Source organism: Poecilia reticulata, linkage group LG5, assembly GCF_000633615.1.
Source record: "Poecilia reticulata strain Guanapo linkage group LG5, Guppy_female_1.0+MT, whole genome shotgun sequence".
In the NCBI taxonomy this organism is placed as follows: domain Eukaryota; kingdom Metazoa; phylum Chordata; class Actinopteri; order Cyprinodontiformes; family Poeciliidae; genus Poecilia; species Poecilia reticulata.
This window is the reverse complement of record NC_024335.1, coordinates 21,887,908-21,906,911: the sequence shown is the minus strand read 5'-3', so window position 1 is coordinate 21,906,911 and position 19,004 is coordinate 21,887,908. Positions and strand designations below refer to the sequence as shown.

The 19,004-nt window shown below is 39.7% G+C and overlaps 1 protein-coding gene across 2 annotated transcripts; it reads right to left on the bottom strand.

Annotated features, from left to right (window-relative positions):
* Positions 1 to 5,125: 5,125 nt before the first annotated feature.
* cdkn1a (cyclin dependent kinase inhibitor 1A) lies at positions 5,126 to 11,213 on the bottom strand. 2 transcript variants are annotated; one of them, XM_008409803.2, is made up of 3 exons: positions 9,814 to 11,213; positions 7,278 to 7,701; positions 5,126 to 6,442 (listed from the first exon to the last, which is right to left on the bottom strand). In XM_008409803.2, the coding sequence occupies exons 2-3, from the start codon at positions 7,690 to 7,692 to the stop codon at positions 6,387 to 6,389; spliced, it is 471 nt and encodes a 156-aa protein (XP_008408025.1). In that variant the 5' UTR covers positions 7,693 to 7,701; positions 9,814 to 11,213; the 3' UTR covers positions 5,126 to 6,386. The 2 variants fall into 2 exon arrangements, with proteins under 2 accessions (XP_008408025.1, XP_017160103.1); XM_017304614.1 differs by lacking the exon at positions 9,814 to 11,213 and adding an exon at positions 7,906 to 8,004.
* Between the last annotated feature and the right edge of the window lie 7,791 nt (positions 11,214 to 19,004).

The following is a 19,004-nucleotide window of genomic DNA, read 5'->3' as shown; positions in this document are numbered from 1 at the left end:
GATGTTTCTGTGCAGGTCGGTGTGTCAGCACGGAGGAAAACGAGCTTTCATCACTAACTGGAGAGCATTTCACAGGATGTGAAGCAAAGCGAAACGAAAGAGAAGTCTCCTGAATAATAACAGCAGCAACAAATGTTTTCACGCCCTTTATCAGTTTGTTATGTTGGAGCAGGGACGTCCAAGCTTTTGGTCGTCAAGTCAAAATAACTCGTTTTGCAACATTTGTTACATTTTCAGCTAGTGCGTTTCGTGTTCACGCGACACTGTCAAACAAGCAAAACAACAACAAAAACCTAATTGAAAAACCTGTTCACCTCTTTTATCTGTGGGGGCGCTGCACCAAGAGCCACTGAAGGAAACGACACAAAAACCTCCGAAGAAGACATGAGCGCAACTTCCTTCTTCATAAAATATCAACAAAAGTCAGATTTTCGCGGTTACAGGATTTCTCTTTTGTCTTTGGTAAAAGACAACGAGCCATTTCTCCCGCTACTGATAGACTCCCCGTTTTCTTTCGTTGTATTTACCCAGAATGCCCTGCGCCGTAGTTCACTTCCTGCTTTTGGAGCGGTCTCTGGTCCGCTTTCACTCAGCGCTCGCATCGGAGTTTATTTAAATTAATTTTTAGACAGACCAGAGTTTGCTATTGTGGTCCACATCACAGCTCAATTTCTTTTCAGGCGGATTAAAAAGAAATACAAAGAAATGTTGTAATTTTTTAGATATTGATTGGGGGAAAAAAATGAACGCAATTTAGCCAATTGTGAGCAATAAAATCAATATTTAGGTTGTTCTTTCTTTGGTAACTATTTATCCAAGTCTGACCAATTAATCAAAAGCAGAGTATTTGCAAAGTGAGGTGTTGCTTAAAAGTTGTACCTGGAAGAGAATGCAATATCTGTGATTAGTTAAAAACAAACATCTGGTTTCACTTTTAATATTTTCTACTGTTCGAAAATTTTAATGTCTGTGATAATTTTGACTTAATTAGAAATAGAAAATTATCATCTATATCAACCACCTGCCTGGGAGAGCAAATTGGTGTCATTATTAAACTGAAGTCAGAGGCCAAAAACAGTCATTCCAGGGGCAGCAAATGGCCCCTGGACCGCACTTTGGACACCAATGTATCACGGCCAAAAGCATCAATGTGTTTTCTGGGATTTTGGGTGAAAGACCAATAGAAAGTAGCATTATTGTAAGATGGAAAGACAATGAATCTTTGAATGAAAATCTGAGATGTGTGGGAGGCTTACCTATTTGACCCTCTTTACTCTGAAACCTCTAAATAAACTGTCTGTATGTAATTTAATCTCAGAAGGCCTCGGTGGTTTCTTGGAGAATATTAGAGAAGAAACAGCATCATGAAAGAAAAAAACACAAGTTTAAAGCAAATTTAGGTTATAAAACAACATCCTCTAAATCCAACATCTAAAACAGGAAGGCGTGGGGAGCAGCTTGAATCTGTCCAAATACAATACAGTGTCATATTATACAATTTATCTTCTCTGTTTTAAAGATAACAACTGTGCTTGCTTAAAATAATCTATTTGTATGTTTTTATTGACATTTTGTGCATGTCTTCCAAAATGAGCACAGATGAGATGCAATACGGAGGTCACCAGTAGAGGGCGCATCGAGGCCATTTTTATTAGATAAGTTGCACCTTTAACCGCCTTCAGGGTTTTTCATTTATCTTAAAGGATTAGTTCAGATTTCTTTGAAGTGGGGTTCTGTGAAGCGGTCATGACCTTTCAATATCTTACCTGCAGCAGATGTTCATCTTTGCATTTTCTCTTTTGGTGAAACAGAAATTTGTTGATCAGTAAATCGTAAACTGAAGAGGAGCCGAGATAAAACTAATTTCTATCAATTTTTAAACGTGTCAAAGTGATTTTTAAAACTATTTGAACTTTTATATGTCTGTTGACATGGATGTCAATAGTTACAATGAGGGCAATTGAACAGTTTCCATTTATTATCAGCTGAATGTGGCTTAAGAAGTTAAATGTAAATTATTTTTTAAAAGCCCTGCATGAGCACTATCAAGCTTGTAAACTAAAACCACAGAATTTGAAAATCCTCTCTGCTTGGGGACTTCTTCTGAAAATGATTATCAGCTCTACTGGCAGCAGATTCTGCATAATTTGTTCCTTTGAACATTTCAAGTAACACTGCTGCTTCCTTTTACAATCAGTAGTAATTAATTTGCGCCTCAGATCCCTTTTTTCCCAGGGACAATATTCTCACTGCTCTGAGTTATTTAAAAGGATAGAAAATGTCAAATCAATTCCATGGTTTCTGTGGGGTTTTAAACCTAACCTCAGCAAAAACACAACTAGATTAAAGTTACACTCATGTCCTGAATAATGTTTAAGTTCACAAATGTTTTTTCATACATGTTTTCTTACAGATGTGATTTGTTTTTATTTTTGTTATACATTTTTACTGTAAATTACGCCATTTTCAGCTATACATTGAAGTCATATCTGATAAGTCATATGTTAATTCTTTTAAATTCCTTCTGTCAACCTGCTGGGATCTACACATGAGAATTAGCCTCTGGCTAAATCTTGCATATTTATATGACATATTCCTGCTGATTAATACTAATTGCCTTCTTTATCAAATAAAATAAATTCAGAATCCAACAGATTCAACACTAGTATTTATTATAAAACAAGGAAAAATGGTAAAAAATGTGTGTGTAAGCCTAAGAAGCCTCCATAATTCAGTAACTTGTGGAACCAGCTTTAGCAGCAGTAACTTAAATTTGTCATTTTTTTTCCTCAAACCTGTTTGAGTCTCTAATGTTTGGGCTCTCTGCTCTTCACAGCTTCGCTTCAGATCACGATGGCCTCACATTTTGACATCACGATTCTCACGGCTCACAGTTGACTCATAGGAGCAAGGGTCAGAGGTCGTGCAGCTGCAGATCATCAGCCCTCCTCCCTGACACTTGAGACGAGGTGTTCGGTTTTCAAATGTTGCTGTGAAGGACTTCAATCCTGGTTCACTGAGATGCTTTGCTGCACGCTGCTCAGTCTCAGCTTGAGGTGAATTTGGAAACGCTCCTAAACGTTTTCTTGCTGTGAAATTTATTTCTCGCTGCAGCAGGATGGACTAGAGATGGCTTTATGTTTGTTTCTATATGATGTTTGTTCATCGTTTTAAAAGTGCTTATAAATGAAGACGGCTCGGCTCGTGACTCTTGGGGAGCTGCAGCTGCTGATGTCTTTGTTTAACGCATCTGCAAGCGATCAGAAACTCCTAATGCGGTCAGATCGGCTCACGGTCATTTATCATAGTGAATTATGAAGATTTGGCTGCTGAAAGCCTCTGGAAGAAGCAAGGGTGTACTTAGTTTTTCCTATTCAGACTTAGTTTTTTTATTTATTGAATTAAATAAATGTGAAATCTGCTGTGTTTTTTACACTTTGAGGTTAGATTTAAATTATTAGGAACTTGTTTAAACCCAGATACTTTATAAAATGTGCTGATGCTTAAAATCCAGTTGGTAAAAAAGGGTGTACTTTCTTTTTTTACTATGACTGGAGTTTTAACCTTCAAATGTAGATAACACATTGTGCTTTACATGTCACAACCTAGTAGTTATAAATGATGAAAATGTGCTTTTCTTCTGCTCACATTGTTCTGAACTGTAGAAAGGCCCTCTAGCTATTTTGTATCCTTCAGCCGGTGAAATATGAAGGTCACAAGGTTACTTTGTGGGGTGAACGCTCTGAGGTTTGCCTTCAGCAACAATCTGACTTTGTTGATGAAGCACCGATGAGCCGCTTACTGCGTCAGTCAGAGAGGATAGATGTGACATGCAGAAACAGATCAATCACCACATTGTTTTTCCAGAGGGAGGCCGCTGTCTTTTCTGCTAAATCTAGGTGATGACATTTCTGTTCGACAGGCAGCACGGGTCACATTGAACATTTGGACATTTTGTTCCATGTAAAAGGAAACTGAAGGCCTCAGTGCTTTTGCTATCTTGGTCGTCCCACCTTTAAATTAAAAATTCCTACAAGAAACTCAATACTGCATGACACTATAGTACCTTTGTGAATAAATATATACCTGAGAGCTCCTGCTAAGCTGTAATCCCACACAGCTGAGGATGGCAAACGTAGCTAAGTCCAAACCAATGCCATCCACTCCCTGGGTTTTGATTTTAAATTTCTGCACATTTGGACGTTTTGTCGTGTTACAAACTTAAACTTCAGTTAATTTCACAGTATTTTTGGTGTACAACTGTAAAGTGGAGAAAGTTGATACATAAAAATACATAAAAAATAAAAATCTGAAACCTTTTGACTGATCTTGGAAAAAAAAATAGAGTAAGTTCAGTCAGATGGGATGGAGAGTTTCTGTGGACAACAGTTTGTAAATTCTGCCACAATTTTTTATTACTAGTGTAGGAAAGGTTGAATCGGTTAATCGGATTCATTGTGATTAATCAATTATTGAATAATGAACTAATTTAGTAATGGATTAATTGTTAAATACAGTGGCTCTGAAAACCCCCCAAAAAATATTTGGTGAAATAACAGCAGCAGAGCAAAACTGGACAAATATACATTTACCATTTAAGATGAAAAACCTTTTTTATCCTTTGCTTCAAATGATCAGGAAAAACAAACACTAAAATAATACTCCTACTGCATTTAGGCAATAAAATATTTTCTTATATAAAAAGGGACTTGGATGTTTGCTGATTTGTATTTTTAAATATGGAATAAAATAAGTTTAAGTGGTTAAAAGAAACCTCTGCAGAATCCACCAATTAATCGCCAGAATAATTGATCGCTAAAATAATTGTTAGCTGCAGCCATAAAAGTGAATTTAGTTAGGAATATTAAAGGGACTATAATGGTATGCCACACTTCTCAGATTTTTATTTAATATATATATAAATTTTAAAAAATCAATGAAAACTATGTGTTGTTTTCTTTTTCTTTACACTCTTTGATCCAGCAGATAAAGTTCTATTAAAACACCATGAAGTTTGTGATTATAATCGGTCAAACTGAACCAGAGGACTTTTGAAAGGTGTTGTAAATTAACAAAAAAAAAAAAAAAAAACTTAAGTAAAAAAAGAAAGACAAAGCCACTCAAATACATTTGAAACATTTATTCAGGTTAGGAAACGTCATAATTAAACAATCAAAACAGAAGACACTTGGAATATCATCTTTCAATAAATAAAGGAATAGACATTTTTGCAGCTTTTCTTAAACAGAAACAATATATTTATAAGGTGTGTGCATAAGCGTCTACTAACAGAAGTGCATTCATTGTGTGTGGCAGTTTTTTGCCTGGGATTTGCAGCGGTGGACATTTCAAAGCTGTCAGTATGTAAAGGATTAGAATTACAGGCCCTTGTCTGCGACCTGTTCAGATTATCCATAGCAGCAGGATTTGCCAGAACAGATAAATGTCAGGAAAAAGAAATAAAAAAAAGGAACACGCTTTGTTTGATAAAATGTGCTTTAGATTGGCAAATAATACATTTGTGTTTCCAGGAACACTTTCTTCTGATTGTCCTTTATGGAGCTTACAAAATACCGAGAGGCACAGTAAAGGCTCTGGATGTGCAACACTGCAATGTTTTTCATTTAATGCTACTATGCTAAATAAAACTTTATCTCTCAATCTGAGTTAGATTACAACATATATCCTACGAACAGGAGCCAGAGGCTAATAACTCTGTTAAATTGTCTGGGTTGATTTTTTTTTTTTAAATGACAACTTTTACAAACAGTAGAATAGATGGGAAAAAAAACAGGGTGGCACTTCTGTCATTTGGCGTCTAAGCAAAGCTTCTGCATGTTCAAGAGATCAGAGCTCCTCAAGTATTTCTCTACAAAGGACAAGAAGTAGAAAACACAGTAAAAAAAAACAACAACAACAGTGCATTTGAACAAAGGAGACTAAGTGCTTCCTCCTGGTCTTCAGCTTCTTCCTGCGAACCCAACAGCCTCAGCGACATCTCGAATCGCTCCATCCAGGTCTTCTTGTCGGTAGAGTTACAGAGAAGCTGAGGTTTTTGAAAGAGCCGTGGGATGGACGACCGCAGCAAATGTCAGTCAGCACTTTGGCGAGCCCTTGATCCAAATGAGTATAAATCCACTGATTCCAGGGATTACTGTTAATCTTTTCTGCTCAAATGCCCCCATCTTTCCACCGACAGGGGGAAAAAAAACAAGCCAGCTCCCTCCTTTACTGACCCTAATTACCATATACTGTAGACGAGCAGCTGAGGTCCCTTCTGGGTTTTTTTTTTTGTTTACATGATTCATGGTTGTAGTCTGTGTGATTCCTGAGTCAGGTGCTGCCCGTGTGGTTTCTTGGGAGCTTTGGCAGCGTTTCTGTGGATATCACTCCCCGGATTTCCTCGGCATCCACACAACTCGTCTCTTGGCCTGATAGAAATCTGTTGGGATAAAGAGAACGATGTTTATCTCTCGCTAAACTAGAGCTGGGAAATCAATCAGTGACAATCTACATCGATAGATAATAATGCGTCTGCTATACATGGGATATTGACTGAACTGCGACCAGAACCAAACAGCATTCTGGGAGAAAAACTAGCCACTCAACCTGTCAAGGTCAGCCAAATAAGATTGGTTGCACCAAATAACTCACTCGCTCTTTGGTTACCTAGCAACCACCTGCTGAGTAACTTGTGGTTACCTAGCAACAACCTGCTGAGTAACTTGCCCAGCAGCAGTTTATGCTTCATAGCTGCTTAAAAGCAGTGGCGCAACTACACATTATTCAGGTGGATGCGAAAACATAGATCGGCGCCCCCCTTCCCCCCGAGGGAAGGAACGTCAGGGTGAAGGAGCGACGCTCACTCAACCCCCCCCCCGAGGCGACGATACGTGAAAGGTAAAACTCGCTACATTTACCTCGTTATGTGCGCGAGGTAAGGCGCGCTGAAGTGTAAGGGAGAACATTGGCGTGCCGCACCCTCCAGACGGGGTTTTGGCGCCCCCTCTGGTGCTGCGCCCCTATGCGTTGCATACCCTGCATACCCACTTTTTGCGCCACTGCTTAAAAGTAAATAAAAAAAATACCAGTGTGGAGTGAAAACTGGATAAAACGTCACAACACCAGTTTGGCAGCAATTTAGACATTTAAAACGAAAAAACTAATCGATAATTACCTTTATTGACTGATATGAAACGTTTATATCGTGATAAGTTTTTCAGCCATGTCTGACACTAACAACTATTAATTCTCTGCACTGATAGATGAGGACTGACCTGTGATGTTTGTCTGTTTCCTCTTCAGCACAGCTTTGTCTCCCTTCTCCGGCGTTTTCTCCAGGTCCTCCAGGTCCCACTTCTCTGGCATCTGAGGGATGTTCTCCTTCTCCACCCTTGCTGGTTTGGTCCGAACAGCCCGTCCTGCCAGCCCCAGGCCCTCTGCCAGCACGCAGGACCTGTAGAGCAGTGGCACCCTGGTTTCTGGGATGCCCTCCCACTTGAAGTCGCTGCTTTCCAGGGGCTTGTTCGACTTGAAGTCAAAGCCCCATCGTCTGGACGCTTCGTCCAGGTCTTTGCGCAGCGCTGCCTTGTACTCCACCTGCAGCTGGTCTCGGTCCACAGGGCCGAACAGGTTCCTGCGGGCCTGTCTGTTCCCCCCTAGGGAGCTCAGCATCGACTTGTGAGGAGCCATGATTCTGCACTGAAAATGAAACACAACAGGTCTCTGGTCAATTTTAAAAGCCACCGTCTCAAAGAAAGTTACAACTACTTGGATAATTTCTCGAAAACCCCTCTTTAAAGATGAACTCATCTATTTTAATGTAAAGTTGAATCCTTACACAAACAACCAATTAAAAATTAAAGCCATAGAGTTCACAAACAGAAAATGAGAGCCCAGACTCACCATCTTTCTGCCTTAACACCTCCTGTGTGAAGAAGCAGCCTGACTGCAGCGCTGCTTTTAACAAGGCAGGCAGCCGTCAGTGACTCACCGCCCCTCCTCTCTATAGCTCTTGGTACATGCCTGGACATAATCTGGCGGACATGTAGGAACAAATCCACCGTGGTGTCTCAGCAGCCACAAGGTGGTAGTGTAACGCCTTCCTGAGGACTGAGGCGTTTTCCTTATGTGGGGGGTCAAACCTGTGCAAGGACCTGTTTTTGAGATCTGCACAATGACTTACTAGAGGGGCGCTGATATAAATGACTCCACACAAATCAAGCAAAGAGCAAACAAGTTCCTACCAGTTCATACGATTTTTGCTTTCCAATAAATTTTAAATAAATCTGCCCCAGGCTACCGTGGCTTTCCAGTTACTGCATAGTGAGGGGAAATTATTATAATGAGAAGGAAATAATTTGACATCTGATGAGGCAGATAACCTCTTGCTATAAGAAGGAGGTGAAGGCATGTTAACTTCTGCAGCCTTAAAAAATGAATAGGATTTCATGCATTTTAGTAGGTTTTGTGATTTAAAGGTGTATTATGCAAAATTCACTTTTTGCATATTTTTCCATTTGAATCTCAACTGTTTAAAAAAAACAGTCCAAGCGCTTTTTTGCAAGGAGTTCATGTTTTTTGGTGTCTGAAAAATGAGTTGCTTCAAAACCTTCCCGATTATTAACTCACAGTCGACAGGCACTGCGTCGTTACCCAGGAACCCCAGCACATTTGGTCAGCTGCTTTTACTGCTGTATGTACTGCACAATGGTTGCTGGAAAAGAAAAGTGTTTCACACAGGAAGGCTTATGGGGGCCTAACCCTAACCCTGAAAAGACTATCTTCTACCCATAACCTTCTGAGTGAATAACCGCAACACTTCAAATGTGACAAAGGTTTGAAGGCTAATAATGTAGTCTCTGCTTAAACTGCCATGATGTTCTTGAAACAGAAGTTTCTTAGGTCAAAAGAAGACCAGTTTGGTCTTGGGACCAAAATGGCTTCAACTAATCTGGATTTAGAGTGGACCACCGATATTCGCGGTCCACTGTAAATCGAGCTGCTTTTTCTTTAGAATATTTTAGATAAACTCTATGGACTGCAAACAGTTGGGGATCCACTGTATGCCAGCAGAAGGCACTAAGACGAACACATTTGATAAAACCTACATTTAGGAATCCTAATCAATCCCTTGAAGGTTCATTTGGAGGTTAGTGAATGGGTTACTGGGATTTTCAAAACCCTTTAGGTTTATCTACTTGTAATACATCTAATGAATCCACCAACCACCAAGTGAAGTACAGTGCTGAAGGAGAATGAATGAACAGCACTGTGTCCCAGCTTTGCTCCCGTCTCCACCCTATCCTGGCACTGGACGTCAGACTGGGAGGAGGTGCTCAAACCCCAGAGTGGGATTATTTACTGGATGTTAGACTGGGAGGAGGCGCTCCAACCCCAGAGTGGAATGATTCAAGCAGTGGCGGGAAGCAGGAGAGGAACCCTGCCCATTTTCTATCTCCTACTCTGCTCCACGTGAGTCTGCAGCTCGTGTCCAGCAGTCAAAGCTGGGCTGTCACTTTCTGCAGGGCAGGAGAACCCACACAACTCTGGCACGTGTGTAAAAATAACCCAACAACAAGTCAAGGTGACCTCTGAAGCTGGTAGATGGAAAATCTGACTGAGAAAACTAGATTTATATCAGCTAGTCACAATGGAGAAGATGAATCTTGAATGAATGGGACAAGTGATTCAAGCCTTGTATGGTTTAAAAAAAAAGATAAATTAGGCTACTTTTAGATACTGAAACCTTCTACAGAGCTCCGTTTTGTGTTTTCTCCAGTCTGGTAAAAAGTTAAAGTTATTTTTACTTACATGTTGATTCAAATGAATTCCAGTTCTTCTTCTGTGGTATCAAGTGAGTCTGTCTGTCCACCTCTTTGTTGTCTTCGACTCACAGCTTCACAACAATGACGATGAAGTTGGTTTTGTTATCCAATCCACACTCTCCACAAATCACACGGAAACGTTACGGTCTCCTGCGAGGTTCTCCCAGATTTCCCACAGCCACGCACACGGACTAAACTTTTATTGACTGCCGTGGAGTGGGAAGACCCTCCTCCAGAAGGGGTGGGGTCTGCTGTGCCCAAAACGTGGCCACGGTCCAGCAAAAACACGAGTAACACGAGTTACACGTGAACGTTTGGCTCAGAAAGTGGGAGGAAATTCCTGCTCAGGAGGTTCGGATCCCGCAGTAGCTCCTTCCCAGCTCCTCCACCCCGCGACTGAGCACAGTATCCTGGATACAGAAACACACACACACACACACACACGCACTCCGGGTTTATTTCTCTTTCTGTAATATTCTAGGTTTTTTCTTTTTGTTTCACTTAACTGAAAGAATAACTACGCAAAAGAAAGTAAAAGTTCTCCAAACTGTTGAGAGTATCTTTGCGACGGGCTTTAGAAACTACACTGTCCAGTGTATTGCAGAAGTATTTATACCTCATAATCTTTTTTTATGTGACGTTACAACCACAAACTTAAAATTGTTTTATTAAAAAAAATTTTTTGGGGGGGGATAGGAGGGGTTGTTATAGACAAAGTTGTGCAAATATATTAAAAGATACAGGCAAAAAATGTAACTTTCTGTTCCTGCTGAAGAATAAAAACAAATCCAAACATCACTGTTTGTTTCCTGCTGCACAGTGTTCTGCATGTAGTCCAGAATGATAATTTTTTTAATTTGTAGGTGTGTCACACTGCATAATTTGATCTGTATTGCTGATACAAATACTGACATTCTGACCTTTCTGTTCTTTGTGGTTTTTCCTTTGAATTATTTTGTTCTAATCTACAACAGAATTGAAATCAAGCTTATAGGTGCCTACAAAATACTTTAATGACATTTTATTAACATAATTTGCATGCATTTTTCTTAAATAAAGTGCAAAAAAGAGAAATAATCACTGGAGACCGAATTGAAACAAAATCTCTTTTGCGGTAGAGTTAAGAAGCTACAACACAAAAACAAAACTGAATTTCAAGAGTGAATCTGAAGCTAATTATCAAACTTACCTTGCTAGTATCAATTCAGTGCTGTTACCAACTTGGTATCAATATTTTTTTTTATCAATCTGCCCATTTCCACTGGCAAAATCACCATCTACCACATGCTCTCTACACTACTGGTGTCAAAATGCAAACTGGGCTTCTTACGGATTATTGTTTTTCAACAATGGCTTTCTTTTAGTCACTTTTCCATGTCAGATTTGATAAGTACAGGGATAATAGTTATACTTCAAACAGACTGTCCTACCTGAGCTGTGGATCCCTGCAGCATATTGTCATGGAAGAAAAAAAACAAGAGCCTGGATGAGAAGAAATAAGAAATGTATTAAAACTTTGCAAGGTGAGAACAGAAATACAGAGTGAAAGGAGTCTGTCAGTCTGCTCTGACTAACAGTGGATATGGCTACCTTTTATAGGTTCTGGTCAGAGAAGAGAGACTGGATTGGACAATATTTGTGAATCCCTGATTGTTATGTATTCTGTGGAGCCCAACAGATGGTCTTGCCATTTGTCTATTGTTAAGGAAAGGGGGTTGTTCTTTGATGGTAAAGGGGGCAGATAAGTCCTGGGGTGGGGAAATAACATTAGACATGATCAAGGACATCCCCTGCTGTCATATGGCACTGTAGGAATCTATAGGAGAGCAGCTTGATCAATCTCATGATAAGATCATGCAGACACATGATCTTATCATCAGACACAATCTGAAGCACAAAAAGGGTGAGGAGCACATTATAAAATTTTCCATCGCACTAATCTAGAGTTATAAGCTTTTACCCCAATAACTGTTAATGGCTCAAATGAACTGCTACTTTTCTAACTTCCTATATCAGCTAGCTGTGCTGTAGTGCTAACTCTAACAAAAGGTGGAGTGGAGAATTCTCCATTCTCCATGCTAACTTCTTGATGTGTGAGGTTGAAGAAGAGTCAGTGAGTTGAATCCATTTATTAATACCAAAATACAGCTGGTCCATTGTTCATGCTATCCGCTAGCAGAACAAAATGGCATCCAAGAATAGTTTGTGATCCCCTTTGTTAGCCTCTCTCTAAGCTACGCCCTAGAGAGGGCGTTCCCTAGCGTGTCATATCCTGTAATCTTAGCTTTGAGGCCGTTTCCTAACATGTCATTTCCTCTAGCTTTTGCAACTAGCTAAAAGAGATAGAAGGAAAACACAGAATTATTTATTCTCAACAGTAGCCTCGTCACTTCTTCCCCTGAAATATTTCCACTTTCTATACTTTCATTCTTTTACGCTTCTTGATTTTTAACTAAAAAGGAGACATATTGACATATTTCAAATTACTTGTTGAGTTGCTAACAGTGTTAGCATGAGAGCTTTGCCTTCTAAAATAGCGTACATCATAACAATTTGCTTGTTTTTCTGATTTGATCATCTTAAAGATACATTTGTAATGCAATCAATGTATTGCCACTTTCAGGTTTTACATCTTTTGGTCTTGACACAGGCGCTATTACCACTTAGTCATGTTTTTGATGGACAAAGTGAACTCTGGGTGAATGTATATTCTGTTTAAAATGTTTATAAAGTGAAACATATGCTAAATATTACAAATAACGCTATAGAAAGAACAGCATATCACATGTCAGACTGTTATTCTGCACATTAAATAATTAAACAATTAACCTGCAGCTTTCCCACTAATCTTCTTACAATAACAATGCAATTCTCAGGGTTTGTGGTGATTTTGTCACTTTAGAGGCTTGTCACAAACAAGAATAAAAATCTGGAACCTGATAACTTACACACTTGCCTCGAATTGTAAACAAAGTGTTTCTCCTCCCATTTTTATTGACCTGGTCGGCTTATTCCAGCAATGAGTCACGCTCCAAATTTCCCGTGCTTCCCAGCGCAGTCACGTTACTATTTAGCCCAGTTCCCAGCATATTGACTGTAAAAATCAATGCAGTTTTTAGAGGCCTGAATTCTCTCAGACAACAGAGGAACCTTTGTTCATCAGTGACAAGAAGTACTCAAAGAGAGACTTCACATAAATGATGCAAAATGCACGTTAGAGCTATATTCAGTGGAGCTATGATCTGGAATTGATGACTCAAACCATACTTCTGAGTGAACACTTTTTTATTTTTCAGGTACAAAGTGTGGAGAGAATGCAATCTCCAGATAAATTGTTCCTACATCACATACAACATGTTATTTATGTGAAAAATGCTTGGCAGATATAAAAGTCTGCAGGAACTTTGTGTGAACACTTAGTTTATGATTTACCGAAAGTTTTAGGCAATAAAACCTTTCACTGTAATTACTTTGTAGTCCCAGTGAGATGATCTTGGTAGCTTACAGCTAAAATGAGGATCAAGGTTTGCATTCTAATTACAAAAATATAAATTAAATTACGTTTATGATGAGGAATTTCACCCAGATTCGCTTTACTGTCATGTTATAACATGTATAACAATTTATGAATTTAGGATTTCAATCCCAATTTTGTCTATTTTCCAGTCCATTCGCTGATAATTTCTGTCAACCTGACTGTATTTTGGCGTACCTTGTGCAAATACAAAAGACAATATGTTTCCTGCAGGTTGGATTCAGTTTCACCTGCAAGTAACTGTTTATCAAACACAAGTGCAGATTACATTTGTGCAAGAAAGCAAATCCTGGAGGGTTGCAATGTTTGTTTTCCCTCCCTTGAAACGTGGCAGCTCAGTATCTGCCATTGTGACTATTTTAGACAAATTATCCAAAATCGGATGACGCAGTCTCTCATCACAAATCTTGTTGATGACACCACATTTTCAAGGAATGACTGAATCAGCTTTAGTTTTTAAAAAAAGATCTTTGTTTTGTTGTCCCAGTGTGAGTTTAACTGATAGCAGTAGGAGCATTCAGGATACAGTGATGTCAGAGTTATTTTTGCCTTGAGAAGCAGCACTCCCCACACCTGCAACTATCCTCCCAAATTCCAGTCAAACTACTGCAGCTACTCTCAAATAGTTTGACTGACCCCAGTGTTTGGGGAATGGCAGTCTGGGTTTCTCTATTTAGGTTAATGACCTGCAAACTGACCCTAAATCTCCAATGAAATACTATAGACAATGTAACAGTGCAAATAAATATCTTTGAAAAAATAAGCTATAGTTTATTTACAGCTTTCAGTCTCCAACCATGATCTTAAATGTTTTTCCATTAATAAATATTGGAAAATTACCTCTTTTTTGTTGTTGCCAAACAACCAAGTTGGACACTTTACTGTTGTTTCATTAGGTAATGCACAATGTTTAACTGGAAAACAAATAAAAAATGGGCCCAATTCAGCTGGAAATAAACTTACCTTGTCTTACTGTGACTATGATTTTTAGGTAGGCTATAGTTATTATTTATAGTTATAGGCTATATTATAATACAGTCTATAGTCTGGATCTAACAATATAGTTTATAAATACAAATTATTCAAAGTAGATTAATAATGCTTTCTTTAAAGATCATAAATTTACTGCTTAAATATTAAAAGCGTATCCAAATTACTTCCTCGTTTATTAATACTTTATCCTTAATTTTTTAAATATATATTTTACAATTAGGGTCACAGAGACGGAATCTAGAATATTCTTAAACAGAATAAGGTGACCAACCCACTGGAAGCTCCTATTGGGCAACAAATCCACAGCAAGCGAGTTACATAACAGTGGGTGGAAATATTGCGAGTTTCTCAGTGGATTCCCGTAGACTTTTTCACTGCGTGTCCCGTCTCCGTGGATACCGAGTGAGTAATCGCCCGGATTATGTCACATGGGCTGGTGGAAAAGCGCGCGCAGATTTGAGAATGCCTCGTTCGTCTCTGTCTGCTGGTGCACGTGAGCCGACCGTTGTTACGTTACAGAGAAACGGCCGGATACGTAAGGAAACAAGGAAACAAAGGAAGAACAACGTCTGTTAATAACTAGCTGAAATATCTCCTCTTTAATGTGGGGTTGTATTGGCTGACAGCGACACAAAACGTCTGTTTTTTCAGAGCTTATCGGTCCATTCAGGGGAAAACGTTAACCTTTCTTTCAACTTGATTACACAATCACTTCATACCAAAAACCTTGAACTGGACAGGAGGGAAATGTATAGGAAGACGCGGCATTCCAGGCTTCTTTCCACTATCACCCTCTGCCTCACAATAAAAGATAAAAAGGAAAGCTTCAACAGGTCTTTAACTGTTTATTACGTTGTTTTGTTCAAAGTTTCAAAGGCTAAAATTACAACTTGGACATATTTTGTTATTATGGCTGCAAAATTGCCAGGAAATGACCCAAGTCTGACAGCTTTGGTCCTTTCCCATGAGTAGCTGAACTAGACTTTTCAACATTTGGTTAAAATCTCGTCCCATTGACTAGATGGTTACAGATGCAGTTCATTAAGTTACTATATCCAGTCATGACTTAATTAAAAAGTAAAAACTCATTATATCACTCATTATCAGAGTGATGTACACTGCTCAAAAAAATAAAGGGAACACTTTAACATTTAAGTGAACACTGAAGTGTTCCCTTTATTTTTTTGAGCAGTATATTAAAAGTGTTACTTTCCATGATTGCTTGTCATTATGGTTTACAGAACAGGTGTCAAACTCTAGGTCCGTGGACCATATGCAGCCCGACATAACTATGTGGCCCTCCATACTGTAGGGAGAGGCATCCATGGAGCGGCCCGGGGCCATTTGTAGCCGTTGGAGTGATTTTGTGTGGCCCCCCAAATGCAATTCAAGAATGATACAAATTGGCCTGTCCATCACAGGACAAATTTGTAGAAATTTACAGTAGAAGATGTATAAAAGTATAACAATAAATCAAGACGTTTACTGAAAACCCAACTTTGCTTTGCCTAAATCAGCTTTTATCCATTCATCCATTTTCTTCCGCTTATCCGGGGTCGGGTTGCGGGGGCAGCAGTTTCAGAAGAGAGGCCCAGACTTCCCTCTCCCCAGCCACTTCTTCCAGCTTCTCCGGGGAAATCCCAAGGCGTTCCCAGGCCAGCCGAGAGACATAGTCCCTCCAGCGTGTCCTGGGTCTTCCCAGAGGCCTCCTCCCGGTGGGACGTGCCCGGAACACCTCACCAGGGAGGCGTCCAGGAGGCATCCTGACCAGATGCCCGAGCCACCTCAACTGGCTCTTCTCGACATGGAGGAGCAGCGGCTCTACTTTGAGTCCCTCCCGGATGACCGAGCTTCTCACCTTATCTCTAAGGGAGAGCCCAGCCACCCTGCGGAGGAAACCCATTTTGGCCGCTTGTATCCGGGATCTCATTCTTTCAGTAATGACTCAAAGCTCATGACCATAGATGAGGGTGGGAACGTAGATCGACTGGTAAATCGAGAGCTTCGTTTTTTGACTCAGCTCTCTCTTCACCACAACGGATCGGTACAATGCCCGCTTCACAGTAGACACTGCCCCAATCCGCCTGTCGATCTCCCGCTCCCTTCTTCCCTCATTCGTGAACAAGATCCCGAGCAGGGCCGTGCAGAGACCACTAAAGGGACAAGTGCTCAACAACAAAAAAGGCACATCTAACTGCATTTTAGGACAGAATATTAACAAAGCCACACAGCTTTCAGAGTTTAATAAACAATGATAAAATACAAAAATGTGACATGTACAATCAAAGCTAATGAACATCTCCATATAGAGCATAACACTGCCTATGTAAGATATTTTTTTAGTAATTTCTTTCTGCAGGTCTATTTTGTTATAGGAAAGTATTGCCATATTCAAACCCGCAATTTAGCAAGATATGTAGCTCTGATTTACATATTTTGTCTTTACAGAATTACACTATTAAAAATATAAACAAGGGCACAATGCAACCTTTTAGTGGACTGTAATCTATAAAAAAAGAGCTGCCCATTTGCTGCAGTGGAGATGAAGATGGTCCATTCAGGAAAGCAGAGCTGCATCAAACTTTATTGTGGAACTGCAGAAAAAAAAAAAAAACAAAAGCAAAAATTGAATTGTTAATGTATGTCACCACGAGAAAAGCCTACTGAGTTTTGCTTAAAAAAAACTTTAAAAAAAATTAAAATCACACATTTTTGACTCATGAAGTTAATTTTCTGACACGTTCAGGAACTGATGGACGCAGGGACTGAACAGCGAATACAAAAACTGGTGTTTATTTAGGAGATAAACTATTTCTTGGTCAGACAGGCCGGGGTCAGAACCAGGGAATCCAAATCAGGGTCAGGGAATTCCAGATCTCGGGGTCAGACAGACAGGGGGGTTAGAGCCAGCGGGTCTAAATCCAGGTCAAACAGGTTCTAGGTCTCAGGGTCAGACAGACAGGAGGTCGAAGCCGGGAGGTCCAAAACCAGAGGTGGGTGTCAGGATCGGGGACAGGAGAGGCAACTAGGCAGAAGGAAGAGACAGACAGGTTAGTTACTAGGCAGTTAGCTCAAGTTACTACAGCAGGCCTGAAAGTGTTACCGCTGAGGGTTTCACAACAATCTGACGCCATGCAGGGGGAAGATCAGTCCTTATATGGCAGCAGCTGGGGATCCGGGTGATGACGATCAGGTGTGAGTGGTTAAAGCTCAGCAGCAGCTGTGACACTTTCTTTTTTGCAAAACAAACTTATTTGCGCTTGTCTGAAATATTTTCTTGCTACTCTAAGTTTTTGTTTGTTACTCAACGTTTTGCTTGTTATTCTCAAATGACATCTTGATGTGTGCAAATAAATGTTTATGTTTGGTAAAAATTAGTTATTTAATTTAAAAAGTCTTTTAAACAAAACTTTTTCTTTAAAGGAATCATTACAATTCCAAAAGTTTTGATTACAATTTTATTTCACTTAACTGAGGTTAGTTATTTTTTTCCATTGAATAATTGGGAAACAACTTTAACTTCATACTCTGCGAACCAGACCCTAAACTTAAAACTCTGGGTTGAGTTTTTTTCCCCTTCATTAATGACACACTTTTATTACATTCATTATATCTATCATGGTAATTCAGGGTGAGTTATTTTTAATTCTAAATGAATATCCTTGTTGGACTTTTATTTAAGTGTTATTCTCCTTCAAGATACATTTACCTAAGGCCAGAATAAATGAAATGTACATTATGCAGCAAAGGAAATTAGAAGATCGGACAAATATCCATTATGGAGATGATCGGTTTTGGATGGGCGATGTGCCCTTATTGCATAAGCAATACTAAGGAATTACTGATATCATTAACGACACAGGGGAGAAGCTTTTTAGTTATCTAGCTTTGCTAGCAAAGACGTTAGCTAGCAGCTAGCTAATAGCACAACAACAACAGCCTAATGTCTGTATGACAAAAATACTGAATCGATCAATAAGAACAGTTTTTCCTCACCTGGCTGTCTCCTCCCGCTCAGTAGTTCTAAAAGGGCACCAAAAGGGCACTTGGGGGCAAGGAGCAAAAAGGGCAGGTGCTCAAGCACCCCCAGCTCCCCCCTCTGCACGTGCCTGATCCCGAGATACTTAAACTCCTCCACTTGAGGCAGGACGACCCCACTGACCTGGAGAAGGCACTCTGCCCTTTTCTGGCTCAAGAACATGGCCTTGGATTTGGAGGCACTGAGCCTCATCCCGGCCGCTTCACACTCRGCTGCRAACCGCTCCAGTGAGAGCTGCAGATCACGGTCTGATGAAGCCAACAGGACCACATCATCCGCACAAAGCAGAGATGCGATCCTAAGGCCACCAAAAATGTGTTAAATCTGTTAACACATTTGTTGCTGCCACGATATTTGATGCCTTATCCTATCAAAAAGCGTATTCATTTGTGACTTTAATTTCTTATTTAATGGAAACAACTGCATTTGTGAAATTGTGTTTTTAAGACATTAGCAGAGCATAGATGAATATTTGCAAACATTTGTAATGGAAAATGTTTTATTAGAATTCAGAATATAAAGATTTGCGCACATTCCTGTTTGTTTTCTGATAATGTCGCCTCCCAGAAAAGCCAAAGAAAATAAATGGATGGAAGGCATTAATTTATAA

Coding starts and splice junctions, on each gene's coding strand:
- cdkn1a (XM_017304614.1), bottom strand. Junction 6,443..7,277: donor GAAACAGACAAACATCACAG/GTCAGTCCTCAT, acceptor TTATCCCAACAG/ATTTCTATCAGGCCAAGAGA.